The 19849-nt window shown below is 54.3% G+C and overlaps 1 protein-coding gene across 5 annotated transcripts in view; it reads left to right on the forward strand.

The window, feature by feature from the left end:
• Window positions 1–12769: 12769 nt before the first annotated feature.
• Crtc1 (CREB regulated transcription coactivator 1) overlaps window positions 12770–19849 on the forward strand; it is a 56523-nt gene continuing 49443 nt past the window's right edge. For all 5 annotated transcript variants that reach the window (XM_028856900.2, XM_028856901.2, XM_028856902.2 and 2 more), the window contains exon 1: window positions 12770–12929. In XM_028856900.2, coding sequence (XP_028712733.1) covers window positions 12804–12929 — 126 coding nt within the window. In that variant the 5' untranslated portion in view covers window positions 12770–12803. The remainder of the gene's footprint in view (window positions 12930–19849) is intronic.

Genomic DNA, 19849 nt, shown 5'->3' on the forward strand with positions numbered 1-19849 from the left:
GCACTGCATATGCACACACACACACACACACACACACACACACACACACACACACCTGAATGCAAGGACACACAGCAACTCATAAGCTTACACAATCAAGCCGGACATGCCCACCCCTGTGCTTCCGTCTGCACCACTTCAGACACACACATGCTTTCATGTATGGTTAAGGGAAGCCCACCAGGCCAGAGGTAGGTCTGGGGGGGGGTGCAGCCCCGCCTAGGATCCCCAGTGAGGGGCTGGGGGCGTGGTCAGGGTGCAGCCCCGCCTAGGATCCCCAGTGAAGGGCTGGGGGCGTGGTCAGGGTGGAGCCCCGCCTAGAATCCCCAGTGAGGGGCTGGGGGCGTGGTCAGGGTGGAGCCCCTGCCTAGAATCCCCAGTGAGGGGCTGGGGGCGTGGTCAGGGGTGGAGCCCCGCCTAGAATCCCCAGTGAGGGGCTGGGGGCGTGGTCAGGGTGGAGCCCCGCCTAGAATCCCCAGTGAGGGGCTGGGGGCGTGGCTCAGTGGCAAAGGGCAGACCTAGTATGTGTGAGCCCCTGGTTTCTATCCCGTCCCATACACAGAAGCCAGCTCCAGCATCTGGCAGATGCCCTCTTGCAGGTCGGTAGCAGCCCTGCCCTGGCCTCTCTGCCTTTTATCTTAAAGTCTTAGGGATCTGAATCGCCTGGAACCTAGGGGCACTGGGCTGCTTCCTGCTTCTTCTAGAGGCCTGGCCAAGGTCCTCAGGCGCCTCCCTCCACACCTGGGCTCTGGCTGTGGGAAACTGCCCTCTCAGGGGAAGGCGGTTTGCAGGCCCGAGAGACAGGCCAAGTGTGACTTCTAGGGCCTCGCAGTGAGTCAGGCCAAGGGGGCCTCCAGGGAGCCGTGTGAGGTGGGAATCTGCCTGGACCTGGCCAGCTTGGAAGCCCGCCCCTGGCTCTGCTTTCCAGAAGTCAGCTCCAGCTTGAAAGTTCTCACGGCTCAGCTCCCCTGGGCTCTCCCAGTGCTGGCAGCACCTGGCTGCGAGTCTCAGCAGCCTGGGACCTAGCCCAGGGGGACCTGGCCAGAAGATGCCCCTACACAAGAGAGGTGAGTGCCGATCAGCATTCCAGCCCCAGCGTTTGTGGCACTCCCGTCCAGGCAGGGCCCCTGCTAAGCTTGCCTTCCAGGGTTCCCCGGGGCTGACCCAGCAGCCACAGCCCCCTCCTCACCAGCTGAACTCTGATACGCTGCCAGCAGCCATGTGCCCAGCCGCAGGGGTTGATTTAAGATTCGGTCCGCACCGTTCTTGGCACTGCTGATGGATGCGGTTGTTTTCAATCCGGGCACAGCTCCCAGCTCTGGCCAGCAAGCTCCAAGGGGTCGGAAGTTTCTTTGGACAAGAGGGAGGCTTTGCTGCCCCCTCCCTCACTGGCTGCTTCCTCTGTGGACAGGATGCCAGGAGCTTCTGCAGCCATCTTGTGGCTGTGATGAGCAAGGTAAGTGGATCATGGAGACATCCCTGCCTCCTAAACCCTTAAAGTCACAATCCATCATCCCATCCTGGACCTTGGACCTCAGACTCCTTGTTATTCAAAATGCTACTTAAGACGCAGCAGACAGATTTTTGAATAGCTGAAACCAAACAATTCAAAATTAGGGGCCAGCAAGATGGCTAGAATTCACCCCCCAGACCCACGTGTGAGGGGCAGAACTGACACCTGCGGCTTGCCCTTTGACCTCCGTGTGTGTTCCATGGTGTGCACACACGCCAAGCACATGCACACCAAACAGAACATGGCACAGCAGCTAAGAGTGCCATGAGTTCAGATCGTAGCACCCACAAAGAAACTGGAGCGTCTGTAACCCCAGTGCTGTGGCGGGCGGAGACCCCAGCTCCAGGGTCCATCATAGAGCAGCACGCTCATTCTCCTGCCTCTACTTGTACACGTACACGTAATGTGCATGTGACGGACGGGCACGTAGCTCCACGAGAGTGCTCCCCTAGCATGTGTGAGGCCCGGCATTCAGTTGTGAGGTAACACCCGTGCACACAAAACTGGGCGTGGTGGTACACACTTATCATCCCAGCAGCCTAGAGCTGAGACGTGAGGGCTGCAAGTCTAACCCAGCCTGGGCTACAAAGGGAGATGTGCAGCAGCTTCCAGAAGTGGCCAGGGGCCTGAGTTCGGGCTAAGAAGAAGCAAGGGGGTGAGGTGCCAGACGCTGAGCGGAGGGGACGTCATAGTCCTGGATGCTGAGGGCACTTACCTTGTCACTGCACACCACATCAGAGGACAACCGTCAGGAGCTGGTTGTCTTCTTCCACCCGTGGGACCCAGGGACCGAACTTAGGTCATAATGCTTGGTGGCAAGCGCCTTTACCCATGGAGCCATCTTGCCAGCCCTGTTCCACCTCGTTGAGTAGGAGAGCCCTCAACTGGTGCTCCAGTGTCTGTTATGAAGTGTCTGACACCGTGACCAAGGCACCTTAAGGGAGAGTCCACTGGGCTTTGCAGGTCCAGAGGTGAGTCCGTGGGCATCCTGGCCGGCAGCCCCGCTGCCGCAGCAGCCATGGCGCTGGAGCAGCAGCTGAGAAGCCACACGGTGAGACAACCACCACCAGGTAGAGAGCACACGGGAACGGAGCGGGCTTTTGAAAGCTCACAGCCAACCAGTGACATGCCTCCTCCAACAAGTCTGCACCACGTCATCCTCCCCACTTCCGCCAACTGGTGGCCATTCTCATTGAGACCACCATGCCCAGTCCATATCCTCTGCCTATGTTTCTGCTTACAGGAGAGGCAGCGCATCTGTGAATTAGTCAGCTACTACTACATAAGAAAAAGACCCAGCTGGGTGGTGGCAGCCCACCCCTTTAATCCCAGCACTTGGGAGGCAGAGGGAGGTGGATCTCTGTGAGTTTGAGGCCAGCCTGGGCTACATAGTGAGATCCAGAACAGGCTCCAATGCTACAGAGAGAAACCCTGTCTTGAAAAACCAAAAGAAAAGAAAGGAAGAAAGAACCCCATAGCTAGGTGTGGTGGCACACCCCTTTAACCCCCAGAAGCAGGCAGATCTCTGAGTTCAAGGCCAGCCTGGACTTCAAGAGATCATTCCCAGCAGGGCGTGGTGGCCCATGACTTTAATCCCAGCAGACAGATCTCTGAGTTTGAGGCCAGCCTGGTCTACAGAGTGAGTTCAGGACAGCCAGGGGTACACAGAGAAACCTGTCTCAGTAGCCCCCATTCCCCCAAAAAAGTAGTAAGAGAGCATTCCAGGACAACTGGGGTTACAGAGTGAGACCCTGTCTCAAAAACAAAACAGAACACCTAAGAAACAGCCCTGCACGAATTGTTAACACATGGTTCTCCTATGGGTGAGTGGGCATTGAGTGTGTCATCCAGGCTGATGAGGCTGCAGTCTGTTTCTGGCTGTGAGGCTATTGACTGGCAGCGCTCTGTGTTCCTGTCTTGCACACTTCTGAGGCCAGCAGCAAGCCAAGACTCCATTCCCGCCGCACAGGTGTCCAAGGCCACGGGGAACCGTGTTCAGCTGCTGAGGTCTCGCTAGGAGGCTGCTGTGTAGCTGCATCTTCCCTGTGCACAGCACAAAGCCAAGGCCAACATGACCAGTGGACATTTCTCCCTGAAAAGAAAGAACCACAGTATCCCAACGCCAAGGCTGTGGGTACAGGCACAGGTGGAGAATGGGAACCAATAGGAGGACCCCCACCATCGACATAGGGACTTCTTTTCACATGGACGAGCTTCCTAAATGGGAACAGAGACCTGGATGCTGGGCAGCCAGGAAAAGCCAGGTCAGTGTAGCTGCCATGTGTGTGCCGGAAATTGAACTCGGGTCCTCTGCAAGAGCAGCCAGTGCTCTTAACCGCTCTCTCCCCAGCCCCTTGCTTCTTTAAAGGTTTTTATATATTATGTGAGTGCATGCGCGCGCATGCATGAGGTCAGAGGACAGCTTGCAGGAGCGTTCCCTCGGTCCCACCATGTGGGTCTTGGGGTCTGAACTCAGGATCGCACTAGGCTTCAAACCTTTTTGTGCCTGCCATCTTGCTGGTTCCTGGCTCAAGTGCAGGGTGGGTAGACACGACCTGGGACCTCACCTGACTGTGCCATCCAGATGGACTCCAGGGCCACCCTTTGGTTATTTGCAGTACTGGGGGGAAACCTGGGGCTACCCAGCTGCACACACACATACACACACACACATCACACAAACACATACACACACACATCACACATACAACTTTTCTGTGTTCCCGCCCGGTGGCCCCGCGGTCCCACAGCCATTCAGACCCAAGTAAACACACAGAGGTTTATATTAATTAAAACTATATGGCCTATTGGCTCAGGCTTCTCACTAGCTAGACCTTACATCTTAAATTAACCCATTTCTATAAATCTATACTTTGCCACATGGCTCGTGGCTTACCCATATCTTTACATCTTGCTTCTCATGGTGATGGCTGGCAGCATCTTGATTCAGCCTTTCTATTCCCAGAATTCTCCTCATCTGTTTACCCCGCCTATACTTCCTGCCTGGCTACTGACCGGTCGACCCATCAGAGCAACACTTCACAGCATACAGAACATCCCACAGCAGCTGGGTCCAAGAAGCTTGGGTGAGGGGCTTCTCAGGTGTGCGCTGCATCTCAGGTAGTGTCCTTTAGCATCTGGCCATTCTCTCCCAGAGAGTTGTCCGGAGACAGGCAGTGTGGCAAGGCACGCTCACTTCTGCTTGGGAATCAGAAAGGGATGTCTGCAGCCGGTGGTGGTGGCGCTCGCCTTTAGTCCCAGCGCTCAGGAGGCAGTGCCAGGCGGATCTCTGTGAGTTCAAGGCCAGCCTGGTCTACAGAGAGAGATTCAGGACAGGCACCAAAGCTACACAGAGAAACCCTGTCTCAAAAAACAAAAACAAAAACAAAAACAAAGAAAGAAAGAAAGAAAGAAAGAAAGAAAGAAAGAAAGAAAGAAAGAAAGAAAGAAAGAAAGAAAGAAAGAAAGAAAGAAGGAAAGAAAGAGATGCCTGCAAGAGGGAGCCTTTTGCAGTAGGCTTTGGGGGATGAATAGGAGTTCCCTAAGCAGAAAGTCACTCAGCAAACCTGTTTTCATGCCTACAGGTAGCATGTATTGTATTAGCTAGCAGACATGTATGAGCTGAAACCTTGAAGGAGAGAAAGATCCAGAGAGGATCGCAGATAGAAGACCCCGCCAGGCTGAGATCTTGAGGCCTCGTGGCTGGGGGCGACTCAGGCTTGATGGCGGCTTCCATCTGCCCTGGTTTACAGCGCAAGGTCAGCTTACTTTGCTGTACATTGATGATGATGACAGTGATGTGAGTGTGTGAGAGTGAGAGCGTTGTGTGTGTGAGTGTGTGTGTGTGAGAGCATTGTGTGTGTGTGAGTGAGAGCATTGTGTGTGTGAGTGAGAGCATTGTGTGTGTGAGAGCATTGTGTGTGTGAGTGTGTGAGTGAGAGCATTGTGTGTGAGTGAGAGCATTGTGTGTGTGAGTGAGAGCATTGTGTGTGTGAGTGAGAGCATTGTGTGTGTGAGTGTGTGAGTCTGTATGAGTGAGAGCATTGTGTGTGTGTGAGTGAGAGCATTGTGTGTGTGAGTGAGAGTATTGTGTGTGTGAGTGAGAGCATTGTGTGTGTGAGTGTGTGAGTGAGAGTGTTGTGTGTGTGAGTGAGAGCATTGTGTGTGTGAGTGAGAGCATTGTGTGTGTGAGTGAGAGCATTGTGTGTGTGAGAGCATTGTGTGTGTGAGTGTGTGAGTGAGAGCATTGTGTGTGTGAGTGAGAGCATTGTGTGTGTGAGTGTGTGTGTGAGTGAGAGCATTGTGTGTGTGAGTGAGAGCATTGTGTGTGTGTGAAGATTGTGTGTGTGAGTGAGAGCATTGTGTGTGTGAGTGAGAGCATTGTGTGTGTGAGTGTGTGAGTGAGAGCATTGTGTGTGTGAGTGAGAGCATTGTGTGTGTGAGTGTGTGTGTGAGTGAGAGCATTGTGTGTGTGAGTGAGAGCATTGTGTGTGTGTGAGTGAGAGCATTGTGTGTGTGAGTGAGAGCATTGTGTGTGTGAGTGAGAGCATTGTGTGTGTGAGTGAGAGCATTGTGTGTGTGAGTGTGTGAGTGAGAGCATTGTGTGTGTGAGTGAGAGCATTGTGTGTGTGAGTGTGTGTGTGAGTGAGAGCATTGTGTGTGTGAGTGAGAGCATTGTGTGTGTGTGAGTGAGAGCATTGTGTGTGTGAGTGAGAGCATTGTGTGTGTGAGTGAGAGCATTGTGTGTGTGAGTGAGAGCATTGTGTGTGTGTGAGTGAGAGCATTGTGTATGTGAGTGTGTGAGTGAGAGCATTGTGTGTGTGAGTGAGAGCATTGTGTGTGTGTGAGTGAGAGCATTGTGTGTGTGAGTGAGAGCATTGTGTGTGTGAGTGAGAGCATTGTGTGTGTGAATGTGTGTGAGTGTGTGTGTGAATGTGTGTGTGAGTGAGAGCATTGTGTGTGTGAGTGTGTGTGTGAGTGAGAGCATTGTGTGTGTGAGTGAGAGCATTGTGTGTGTGAGTGTGTGAGTGTGTGAGTGAGAGCATTGTGTGTGTGAGTGTGTGTGAGTGAGAGCATTGTGTGTGTGAGTGTGTGTGAGTGAGAGCATTGTATGTGTGAGTGTGTGAGTCTGTATGAGTGAGAGCATTGTGTGTGTGAGAGCATTGTGTGTGTGAGTGTGTGTGAGTGAGAGCATTGTATGTGTGAGTGTGTGAGTCTGTATGAGTGAGAGCATTGTGTGTGTGAGTGAGAGCATTGTGTGTGAGTGAGAGCATTGTGTGTGTGAGTGTGTGAGTCTGTATGAGTGAGAGCATTGTGTGTGAGTGAGAGCATTGTGTGTGTGAGTGTGTGAGTGAGAGCATTGTGTGTGTGTGTGAGTGAGAGCATTGTGTGTGTGAGTGTGTGTGAGTGAGAGCATTGTGTGTGTGAGTGTGAGTGAGAGCGTTTGTGTGTGTGAGTGAGAGCATTATGTGTGTGAATGTGTGTGAGTGAGAGCATTGTGTGTGTGAATGTGTGTGTGAGTGTGTGAGTGAGAGCACTGTGTGTGTGAATGTGTGTGTGTGAGTGAGAGCATTGTGTGTGTGAGTGAGAGCATTGTGTGTGTGAGTCTGTGTGACTGAGAGTGTTGTGTGTGTGAGTGTGTGAGCATGTATGTATGTGAGAGTGTATGTCTGTGAGTGTGTGTGTGTTGCATCCATGCAAGTGTTTTGCGTCTATTTACGAGCATGTAGAGACCAGGGCAGAATATAACATCTGGAATATTCCACCCTCTCATCCTTATTTTCTTGAGACAATCTTTCACCATGTAGCCAGGCTGACTGGCCAGTGAACTCCCAGAATCCACCTGTCTCTGCTCCCCAGTGTTGGGGTACAGCACACCCAGCTTTTTACATGTGTGTGGGATCCAGACTCAGTCCTGATGCTTGTACAGCGAGCATGTTTACCCACAAGCCAGTTCCCAGCTCCTGTTTTTTGTTTTTTTTTTTTTTAAAGAATAGTTATTTGGGGTCGGGGATTTAGCTCAGTGGTAGAGTGCTTGCCTAGCAAGCACAAGGCCCTGGGTTCGGTCCTTAGCTCTAGAAAAAAAAAAAAAAGAATAGTCATTAATAATTTACTATTTCTGTATGCCTTGGTGAATGTGTGTGCAATACACAAGGAGGCCAGAAGGAGGCGCTGGATCCTCTGGAACTGGAGCTGCAGATGGTTGTGAGAGGCTGTGTGGGAATTGAACCTGGGCCTTGTGCCTTTCCTGCTGCCTTAGTTGCCGTTCTGTTACCTGAAGATATTTACAGTTCACAGGTTTAGTCCATTATCCTCACACCGGACTTGGTGGCGTGCAGGCAGACATGGTGCTGGAGAAGGAACTGAGAGTCCTGCATCTTTATCTGCAGGAAGTGAACTGAGCTAGGCATAGTTTGAGCATAGACCATCACAGCCCTTCCCTGCAGCGACACACTTCCGCCTAACCAACCTTCTGCTCTATCAAATAGTGACACTTGCATTTGACTGTATGAGCTGTGGGGCCTTTTTTGTTGTTGTTGTTTGTTTTGAGATGGGATTACTCTGTGTAACCCTGGCTGTCCTGGAACACTTGCTCTGCTGGCCTCAAACTCAGAGAGACCGCCTGCCTCTGCCTCTAGAGTGCTAAGATTGAAGGTGAGCGCCACCACATCTTTGGGGCCATTCTTTTTTTTTTTTTTTTTTTCCCGAGACAGTTTTGGTGTCTGTCCTGGACCTCACTCTGTATACCAGGCTGGCCTTGAACTCACAGAGATCCACCTGGCTCTGCCTCCCGAGTGCTGGGATTAAAGGCGTGCACCACCACCGCCTGGCCATTCGGGGGCCATTCTTAGTCAAACCAACACACCATCTACTGAGCCACCTCTCTGGGCCCCGCCCCGGAAGTCTTAGTCCTCCCACCTCAGTGTCCCCAGTGCTGGGTGACAGGTGTGTGCCACCACACCCTGCAATTTCCTTTGAGGGGAAAAGGAGGAGGGACCCTCTGTTGATTCTCTCCACGTCACCTCCGTCAGGCCTGAGGGGTTGGTCAGTGGATCAGGAGCGCTTAGGTCATGGTCAAGCCACTGCCCGGTAAGCAGGCTGGCTCTTCCACCACCTGGAGTCAGAAAAGATCCAGCTGCAGGGAGGCTGTGGGGTGAGCGGGGTGTGCAGAACGCAGCCCCGAGCTGTAACTTGCTGACCTCTGTGCCCTTCCAGCCCTCTGCCCTCCGTTTGCTTGTGGCTGTGAGGGGCGCCCTTGAGATCTGAGCTTAGAGTCAGCTGGTATTTAACCAACCCGTGTTAAAGTTCGCTAAAGCCTTCTGAAGCCACGTGTGAAGGAGGCTGAGACTGTAGTCAGGGCCCAGTCCTAGCCAGCCGCGGCCCCGTGTCTGCCAGGACCCCGCCCCCGCCGTGGCCTCGTGTATAGAAATGGTGGTCTCAGGCAGTGCCAGATGGAAAAGATGGACTAAGCAAAGGTGTGGGGGTACACAGTGGCCTCGTGTGCAAGGCCTGGTTCCCTAGCCTGAGCACTGGATGCAGGATAGACCCCCACAGTCTAGGCACCTCAAGGCTCCATCCTCCTCTGTGCGGTGTCTTTCACAGTCACCCTCTGCACTGCAGACCTGTGTGTGATGTTTGTCCCGTTCTACGTCCCCCTTCCTCTCTCCTTTTTTGTGTGTGGGAATGAGAGTGCAGGTGACTTAGGAGGAGTTGATCCCTAGGGGGACGGAGATACAGGTGTCACGAGTTCCTCCTGTGGGAGCTGGGAACAGAACTGGAGTCATTTGGGAGACCAGCAAAGACTTGCTGGAGATAGCCCTTCCTCCACCCCCTTGATTTTCATTTTTTTAAACTTTGTTTTTAATTTTTTTCAAGATTTACTTATTTATTCATTCATTTATATGGGTACTTTGCATATATATCTGCACATCAGAAGAGGGCATCAGGCAGTTGTGAGTTGCCATGTGGGTGCTGGGAATTGAACTCAGGACCTTTGGAACAGCAGAGAGTGCTCGTAAACACTGAGCCATCTCGCCAGCCCCTTGTTTTTAATTTTTTAAAAAATAATTTATTTACTTATTTTATGTGCATTCCTGTTTACCTTCATGTATGTCTGGGGTCCCCTGGAACTGGAGTTACAGATGGTTGTGAGCTGCCATGTGGGTGCTGGGAATTGAACTCGGGTCCTCTGGAAGAACAGTCAGTGCTCTTAACCTCTGAGCCACCTCTCCAGCCCCTGATTTTCATTTTTGAGGAGGGTCTTGCTATGCAGCCCAGGCTGGCTTTCGTCATCATGCCTCAGGCTCCTCAGTGCTGGTATCACAGGTATAAAGACTGCAGACTTACAGCAACCTTGAAATGAGGTGCCGGCACAAGTCAGGCAGGTTGGGGATGTGGGCGCCTCTCCATGAATGAAGGGTCAGCCTTGCAAGCCTGACCTGAGATCCAATCCCCAGCATTCACAGGAAATGTCTGTCACGGTAGGGTGCATCAGTAATCCCAGCACAAGGGAGGTGGAGACTGGAGGATTCTTGGGACTTGCTGCCCAGTCAGCAAGCAATCTCTGGGCTCAGTGAGAGGCCATGACGCTAAAATGAAGGTGGGAGTGACCAAGGAGGACGCTGAGGTTCACGGGAGTGTGTGTTCCATTTCCTACAGTAACTAAGTTTCAGGAGTGAATCTCAGACCTCTATAGATGCATGTGCCTTCCTTCCCATGCACGGGCGCCTGTACATGCACATGCACACACACACACACACACACACACACACTCACACACACCTCAGAAAGTGCTCAGAACTGTGGTGACCCATGGGCTTGAAAGTCTGAGGCAGGAGGATCAGAAGTTCAAAGTCATTTCCAGCTGTATAGGGAGTTTGAGGCTAGCCTGGGCTACATGAGACCCTATCTGGGAGAAGAAAGGCTGGGTGTGTTGGTTTAGTGCTTCCAAGCACTCAAGAAGATACACAGGACGTTTTCCACAGGTTCAAGGCCAGCCTGGGCTGCACCATACCCTGTTTCAAAAACCAAAACACCTCCCAGTCTGTCCTCTCCCCCACCTCCTGTGCATCCGTCCTCTCCAGCCACCTGGCCTTCATCTACCACCTGTTGTATTATGTGGCACTTGCTGCCCACTGGAAAGTCTGCCAAACGTGGGTCTGCCCTCTCGTGTCACTCTTGCCAAAGAGGAGGTCCTAGCCTTCTGCCTCCCCGATCCATCCTGCCGCCAACCCTGGGGTGTGAACTCCACACTGGGCACGAGGACCCCTCTGTGTGACTGGAGACAGCTAGCTGTTGCTCTCAGCTTGACTGCTTCCTGGCCACCTCTGCCCCTGGAGACTCAGCTCCCCCTTTTATTCCTGACCAAGGCTGGGTTCCTGGCCCTCCTGTGAGCTCTCATGGAAAAGCAGACAGCTTTGACAAGACTGGGCTGGACGCACACAGCAAGGAGTCAGGGGCGCTGCAGACTCCAGGCACCCGGTGAAGTGTCTGGCTGAGGGGACCTGCAATATGGAGTGAGACTGGAAAGGCGTTAAAGATGACCCTGGGGTTCATGCTCTGGGGCATGGAGTGAGCCTCACAAAAGCCTGCAACTCCCTAGCACTGGTGCTGCAGCAAGCTCTCCCCATGATACTGCTCTTGGATCTGTCTGATCACTGATCTCTTTTCTTCCTTCCTTCTTTTTTTTTTTCTTTTCTTTTTTTGGTTTTTCAAGACAGGGTTTCTCTGTGTCACTTTGCGCCTTTCCTGGAACTCACTCTGTATATCAGACTGGCCTCGAACTCACAGAGATCCACCTGCCTCTGCCTCCCGAGTGCTGGGATTAAAGGCGTGCCACTGCCCGGCTCTTTTTTTTTTTTTTTTTTTTTTTACTTCTTTTGACTTCTTGAGACAGTCCCTCAGCCTGGCCTTGAATTCTCTATTGTAGCGAGGATGACTTTGAACTCCTGATCCTCCTGCCTCAGCCTCCTATGTGCTCGGATGACATGTGTATCCCTGTGCCCAGCTTCCATGACTTACTGCTGTGTGTATGCCAGAGGAAGGTGTTGGGTGTCTTTCTCCATTCCCGTCTACCTATTCCTTTGAGGCAGGGTCTCTCACTGCACATGGAGCTCATCTTTCAGCTACAATGACTTGACTTCACCTCCCTAACACCCAGGTCACAGACATGCATGGCCATGCCTGGCTTTTATTTGTATGCTGGGGATTCAGACTCAGGTTCCCATGCTTGTACCCATGGAGCCATCTCCCTAGCTCATTTTTTTTTTAAATTAACATTTTTCATTTATTTTAGATACCGAACAGTATCCCCTCTCCTCCTGTTCCCTGCCCTCCTCTCGTCTACACACCCCCATCCACACCTCCTCCGTTCAGAGAGGAGCATGGCTCTAATATTTCTAAATTAAAAGTAAACTTCACTTATGCATCGGTGTGCGCGCGCGCTCGCCCGCCGAGGCAGAAGAGGGCGTTGGATGCCCGAGAACCGGAGCTGCACGGGCTCGTGAGCTGCTCCACCTGCGTGCTGGGATCCAAAGCCGGGTCCCTCACTAGGGCGGCAGGTGCCCTTCACCGCCGAGTCTCCGTCCCGTGTCCCGGGCTGACTGAACTCTGCAGCTAAGGATGGCTTGAACTCCGGATCCCCTGGCTCCAGCATCCTGCGCCATCACACCCAGCAGGGTCGCTGTTCTTAGACGGCGCGGCACATTTCTCTAGGTCTGAAACTTTATTATGGTAACTGCGTGTGTGTGTTGCTGGGGACCGGCCCCGGCTTCTGTGTGCCGAGCCAGGCTATGCCCAGAAGCGGCACCTCGGGCCTCCTGCGCCCGTCCCCGGCCGTGAGCCCCAGTGGCCAGGGACCACGGCTGCGGGTTCGCGCCGGTGCCCCGGGGTACGGCGGGCGCTCCATAACTGCTCGGTGACAGCTGGAGCCCCGTGAATGCGGGCGCCAGTGCCGCCTGCGTCCGTGCCGCCGCCTCCGCCGCTCCCGCCACCCGGGGAAGGCACAGGACCCGCACGCAGGCCCGCGCCGTGCAGCCGACCGCGCGCCGCAGGGCGCGTGCGTAGCCACGCCCCCCTCCCCCGGCTTCCCAACGCGCTGCCTAGGTGCGCGCATGCGTCTCACCCCCGCGCCGCGCGCCGCGCCAGTGCGCCTGCGCCATGCTCCGGGCCGCGTTTGCATCTGCGCATTGCTCCCCAGCCGTGGGCCCGGCCGGCGCCTGCGCAGTGGCGCCCGCGAGTGGGGGGGGGGTGAAGAGGTGGAGGAGGAGGAGGAGGAGGCGGCGGCGAGAAGATGGCGACTTCGAACAATCCGCGGAAATTTAGCGAGAAGATCGCACTGCACAACCAGAAGCAAGCGGAGGAGACGGCGGCCTTCGAGGAGGTCATGAAGGACCTGAGCCTGACGCGGGCCGCACGGGTGAGAGCGCGGGGGAGGGGACGGGAGGAGGGCGGGGAGGAGGGAGAGGCGCGGGGGCGGGGCTGCGGCCGCCGCAGGTGTCCCCACGCCGCCAGCCGGTGCGGAGCGGCGCGGCCGACAGCCGGTGCTCCCGGGGCTGGACAGGTGGCCCCGCCGCGGCCGCCCGAGGGGACGGGTGTCGCCCACCACCGCTGCCCGCGGGGACTGCGCCCGCTCCGCAGCCACCAGGACGGACACGTGTCACCCCCATTGCCACCCGATGGGACAGGGACTCCATCATTGCTACCTCGGGGACGTCCGTCTCCATCATTGCTACCTGCGGGGACAGGTGGCTCCATCCTTGCTGCCCGAGGGGACGGTTGTTCCCCTTCATGCCTACTTGTGAGAGTAAGGGGCACTGTTGCTACCCGAGGAGGTCGTTGTCACCCATTGTGTACCCGAGGAGGGGGCGCTGTAACTTGTCACCTCGGCGCCTTGGGTATTCCTACTTCTGCCATGAAGCAGAGGTTGTTCCTCTTGGATAGCTAAGTGACCCTCCATGGGGTCCCCAGAGGTTTGGAATCAGCATGGAGGCCCCTGCTGGGTTCCTGTGCGGCCTCTGTGCTGGGGACCAGGTGATGGGGACATTCATGACAGGGGACAGCTGGCCTGGATGGAAGGTGTGACTGCCCCGGGTGGCTGGGCCGCTTGGCTGGTCCTGCTGGGTTCCTGGCCACAGTGGAGTGCCTGGTGCCTGACCCTTCCATGTCAAGTGTGTGGTGTGGGACGTTCCTCCGGGGTCAAGGACATGATGATGCTTAGCGTGGGCGGCAGGGACCTCGCCGTATGGCATGTTCTGCACACTCTTGGGCCTAGGTTGCAGACACCCATGTTCCTGGTTTCTGAGACCCACTTCCTGCTTCCCAGGTGACCTGCCAGGGACAGGTCAGCTGGAGCCTTTGGTGAGTTTATAACCAGTGTCTTGTTTCTCCGAGACTGTGGCCTCACAGATGAAATGTGTGTTGGGATATGCCATTTTCTGACTCAGCAGACCCAGTCCCCTGTGTGATGGAGGGGGACTCATGTTCTCCCTCACACATAGAGAAAGTCGTGGTTGGTGAATGAATGGACAAACAAAAAGTGTGCCACCCGTGTGTCACCCTGTGTCACAGTTCAGGGCAGCTGAGGCTCTTCTTGTTTACAGCAAATAGTAGGTGTCTGCATACAGTTGGTGTCAAATGTTTGCACTGTAACCAGAACAGAGAGTTCCATGGCTGACGTTTCGATGAAAGTCTGGTTTCTTCCAGGAATTGGGAATGAATGATTGTGGAAAAGACTGCTGAGGCAGGGTCTTATGTAGCAAAGGCTAGCCCTGGACTCACTGAGTTGCTGAGGGTGAAGTCTTGGTGTTCCTGCCTCCCTCCACTCCCCGCGTGCCACCATGCCTGTCGGGAAAGGATTTAGAGCTTGGCTGGAGTGGCGTGGAGAAGTGTGGTGTGTGTGGCCTGCGGCACTCACTGTAGTTCACCTCTGGAGTCCTGCGGCCACACACCGTCCTCCAGCTGTGCCGCAGGCGGCCGCCCCATCCGCAGCCCGGCCTCCATGCCCAGGATTGAGTTTTCTCAGTCATCCCGTAGCGCTTGTCCGTGCTTTGTTCCCCCCTGAGCTAACACAGTAGGGAAAGGCGCTTTCCGCCAAGCCTGAGGGAGAACCGACCCGCAGACTTGTCCTCTGACCTCTGCGCGTGCGGCGTCCCGAAAGTGGCCTAAGTTCATAAGTTCAAAATATACATAGCAGGTGGGGTGTGATAGCACACGCCTGTCTCTCAGCAGTCTGGGGGTTGAGGCAGGGGGATCGCTGTGAATTTGAGACCTTTCAAAGACAGCAAAACAAATCTTAAAAAAAAAAAAAGGTAAAAGGGGTTGCTAAGGATATGTCTTGGAAAAGTGTGAGGACTGGATTTTGACCCCCAGTAAGAAGCATGTGCCCACACTGGCAGCCTGTGGAGGCAGTCAGGCGATGTCAGGGCCCACCAGCCAGCCTGGTCTACAGAGAGTTCCAGGACAGCCAGAGCTACACAGAGAAACCCTGTCTTGAAAAACAAGGGGTTGGGGACTTAGCTTAGTGGTAAGCGCAAGGCCCTGGGTTCAGTTCTCAGCTCTGAAAAAAAAAAAAAAAAAAAGAAAAGAAAAAAGAACAGTGTGAAGGCTCCTAAAGAATAGTGCCTGAGGCTGGCCTGTAGTCTCTACACACATGTGTACACACAACCACATCCACACACACACAAAAAAAAAAGACAAAATTTACCATTTTTTGAAAAAGAAATTACGTTTTGATTTATTTTGAGAGTTGGGGCTGTGAGGTCAGACTACAGCTTGGACTGCTTCTCTGTCCACCACGTGGGTCCCAGGGTCACAGCGGGTCGTTAGGCTTGGCGGCAAGCTCCGTCACCGGCCGAGCTGTCTCTCGGGCTCCTTTAATAGTTTCTGGACATCTGGGGTCCACCAGCTTGTACCTGCACCTTTGCGACCCCATGCTGTGGGGTGGCACTGGAGTACTCTGTCTGTTGTCCTAGACGTGTGGGGATCCTCACCTCTCCGCCCCCTGGGAACTGTACCCTGGACACAGGTATCCGTGCTGCGTCCTGATCTCTGTGTCTTAGGAAGATGGCGGGCCACTGGAGACTGCCAATGTGGAACGTGCGGAGAGGGGCTGGTGGCCGAGCAGGGAGGCGGGCAGCCGGTGGGGTGGGGTGGGGTGGGGTTCGGGCTGCTTGCTCGCCATTGGCTTGGGACACTGGCTTCCTGGTATAACTGGGTCTCTTAGGCCACAGGCCATGGGCCACAGAGTGTCCTTTGTCAGCTAGGTGTGGTGGCACGCGTCTGTCGTCCCAGATGCTGTGGAGGCTGAATCATGAGAGCCTAGAGAGCAGTATTGAGGCCAGCTGGACCGCAGCGAGGCCCTGTCTCCACAGAAACAGTAAGACGGGATGGCCCTGCCTGGGCTGAGGGGTGGCTTTCTGGCCTTTATGTGTGACAGGGGTGGCTTTGCTGAGAATAGGGCCTGGAACATTTGTTACTCACTGTGTGTGTGTGTGTGTGTGTGTGTGTGTGTGTGTGCGTGCGCGCGCACGTGCACATGTGTGGAGATCAGAGAACAGTGGACAGCTTGCTGGAGTTGGTTCCTGCCTTCTCTCATGTGAGTCCTGAACATTGAACCTGGTTCGTCAGGCTTGGCAGCAATCACCTTCCACCCGCTGAGCCATCTCGCTGGCCCTTTGGCACTTTCTCCTTTGCCGCCGGCTACCAGGGCTACCATCTGTGACCTTTGCAGAGGAAATACCCCACTGCTGTCAGGAGGATGGGAGTGACACCCTCATTACTGCCCCCCTCTCTAGAGGCTCCTCCAGGGAGTGGGGTGCACCCCCATAGCATCTGGATGGTGGCCTGTGAAAGCCATCTGTCTGTCTCTGCTCAGCTCCAGGACCTGGCAGAGAGACCTTTCTTGGTGAAAGGTCTCTGTAGATGGGATTCGTGGGGTCACTGCCACCTTCTAAAAACAGAGGTGGCTGGGTATGGTCGCATGCACTTTGCATCCAGCACTCAGGAGGCTGAGGTGGAAGGGTCAGGAGTTCAAAGCCAGCCTCAGCTACATGAGACCCTGTCTCCAAAAAGTCTAAGTAAAATAGAGATCAGACTCTACAGGAAACAGGATGTGGAGATGCAGCCATGTGAAAACAAGGAGAGGGGCAGCGTCAGCAGCCTCCTGGAGAATGCCCGCCTGGAGCATCCAGCAGGCACTGGTTCTGTGACACTGCGGTGGCAGACCTTTGTCCCCGGGGATCTGGAAGACAGGCCTCCTGTCAATTACAGCTCTGTTACTTTCTTAGTTTTTTTGTTTGTTTGTTTGTTTTTATTTTCCGAGACAGGGTTTCTCTGTGTATCCCTGGCTGTCCTGGAACTCACAGAGATCTGCCTGCCTCTGCCTCAAGTGCTGGGGTACCCAGCTTTTTATGTGAGTTCCAAGGATTCAACCTCAGCCTTGTGCTCGCCCAGCGGTGCTGTTGCTGCTGACCCATCTTCCAAGCCACTGTGCTCACTTGTGTTTTGTGTTTTTGTTTTTCTGAGACAGGGTCTCACTATGTATCCCTGGCTGGTGTAGAACTTGCTCTGTAGTCCAGGCTGGCCTCAGACTCAGAGATCCACCTGCCTCTGTCTCCCCGGTACTGGGATTAAAGGTGTGCGCCACAACACCTGGCCCCTTGGTCACTTAAAAAATAGTTATTATTTATTTAATTTTATGTATATCAGTGTTTGCCTACGTGTGTATATGCGCCATGTGAATGCTTAGCTCCCAAGTAGACAGAAGACAGAATCAGATCACTTGAAACTGGAGTTACGGATAGTTGTGAACCTCCATGTGGGTGCTGTAAGAACAGCAAGTGCTCTTAACCACTGAGCCATCTCTCCAGCCCTAGACCCCAGAATTTAAAGACAATGTGAGGGTGGTGATATGATATGTTCCAGTGGGAAAAGAGCTGCCAAGTCTGATGACCTGAGTTTGGTACTGGGACCGACCTGTTGTGTCTTAGGGTTTCTTTTTTTCTTTTCTTTTTAAAGATTTATTTACTTATTATGTATACAGTGTTCTGTCATCATGTATCCCTGCAGGCCAGAAGAGGGCACCAGATCTCCTTGTAGATGGTTGTGAGCCACCATGTGGTTGTTGGGAATTGAACTCAGGTCCTCTGGAAGAACAGTCAGTGCTCTTAACCTCTGAGCCATCTCTCCAGCTCATGTCTTAGCGTTTCTACTGTAGTAAGACACCACAACCAAAATCAACTTGGGGAGGCAGGGGATTATTCCAGTTAAAGGAGAGGGGGGCAGGAACCTGGAGGCAGGGGCTGATGCAGAGGCCATGGAGGATGCTGCTCACTGGCTCCTCATGGCTTGCACAGCTGCTTTCTTACAGCACCCAGGACCACAGCCCAGGGGTTGCGCTGTACACAGCAAGCTGGGCTCTGCCACATCAATCATCAGTCAAGAAAACGCACCAAGGCCAATCTAGTGGGGTCATTTTCTCAACTGAGGTTCCCTTTTCCAAAACAACTCTGGTTTCTGTTGGTTGATAGAAATTGTAGCCAGCACATGGTAGAAAGAAAACACCAACTTCTGCAATTTATGTCTTTCCCTTTAAAACACACACACACACACACACACACACACACACACACACACACACACAGGCATTCACACACCCCTCCCCAAACATACAGCGCAAAGAAACAGAAAAAAGTAAAGCTGGTTATGGACTGTGTGGCCAGACCATGTGTCAAAGCAAACAAGCAAAAGGGCAGTGTAGCTCAGGGGTGAAGCCCCGCCTAGAATCCCCAGTGAGGGGCGGGGGCGTGGTCAGGGTGGAGCCCCGCCTAGAATCCCCAGTGAGGGGGCTGGGGGCATGGTCAGGGTGGAGCCCCGCCTAGAATCCCCAGTGAGGGGCTGAGGGCGTGGCTCACGGTGGAGCCCTGCCTAGGATCCCCTGATGTTGACTTGTTTCTAAATCCAAGTCTGTGTTCCTCCTGCCCCAGGAGGCAGAGGCTGCATTTGCAGCCAGTCATTCCTTGTCCCAGTTCTGGTGCTGGCCATGACACCATGATATGGAGCTTGGCCTACACCTCTTATTTCCACAGAGCGTGTCCACCTTTGGGTGCACAGAATGTGTGCCTGGGTTAGTCCAGGAGGTGGCCCAGCGCAAGAGGCTCTCAGAGGGCTGACCCTGGTGCCTCTGTTCACGCCGCAGGCAGCAGGTGACACTGGGTGGTCCTGCAGGCAGTGCTGGTGATGGAACGTGGGGCCCCCTGTGTGCTGCAGGGCTCTGCAATGGAGCCACACCACCACCCCTGCATTTCTGTTTTGGTGACAGAAACTGCACTTCGTGGGGCATGCAGTGGTGTGGGCACTGTGACCATCTGTCGGTGTTTGGAGGTGGGGCATGCAGTGGTGTGGGCACTGTGACCAGCTGTCTGTGTTTGGAGGTGGGGCATGCAGTGGTGTGGGCACTGTGACCAGCTGTCGGTGTTTGGAGGTGGGGCATGCAGTGGTGTGGGCACTGACAAGGGACCTGGGCCTGGCTCACCCAAGTGGAAAAGGGAGTTGAACCCTCCGCTGGGGAGCAACTGGCTGGTGGCCCTGGGACAGTTGCACTGCACCAGGCAGGGATTCTGTGTAAGCTCTGCGGGACAGGGGTAATGTCTTTCCCTGTCATAATTCCCCAGGGTCAAAGTGCAGTACTTACCTTGACTCCTGCCTTGGCATCTCCTGGTTCCCAATCATGGTCCCTCGGATCCCTTGTTTGGGGCTCGTTGGACTTAAGTGGGTTATGCTGGGTGAATTACTATCTGTGCCAGTGGCTTTCTGGTTTCAGCTTGACCTCATGTGGACATAGAGGTGGGGTGCAGCCAGGGAGACAGTGGGACCTGGTGCCTGCTGAGGAAGTGCCACAGCCGCCAGTCACTTGGTGGGCACACTGCCATCCCTGCCCTTGGGAAGGGGAGGCAGGGAGATCAAGACGTCCATCCTGGCTACTTATGAAGTCTGAGTCGGCCCAGGCTCTGAGACCGAGAGCTGGGGAGGTGATTTCATTGGTGAAGTGCTAGCGTGTAAGATTAAAGACCCGAGATTGATCACAGAGTCCGCAGAGGAAGCTGGGTCCATGCCGGACGTCTGTGACCCCAGCACAGGGGGGCAGAGAAGGGAGGACTCCTGGTGCTGCCCGGCCAGTAGCTCCGGGTTACTGGGAGTTCATCTCAAGAGAAACAAGATGGGAGCAGTTGAGGAAACACGGGCCGTCGACCTGTGGCCTCCGTGTGCCATGGACACACATGTGTGCGGCACACGGACCAAGCCCAGCACCAAGTGTGGTGATTCAGAGCTGCAATCCCA

This window comes from Peromyscus leucopus, chromosome 17 (assembly GCF_004664715.2).
Source record: "Peromyscus leucopus breed LL Stock chromosome 17, UCI_PerLeu_2.1, whole genome shotgun sequence".
Taxonomy (NCBI): Eukaryota; Metazoa; Chordata; class Mammalia; order Rodentia; family Cricetidae; genus Peromyscus; species Peromyscus leucopus.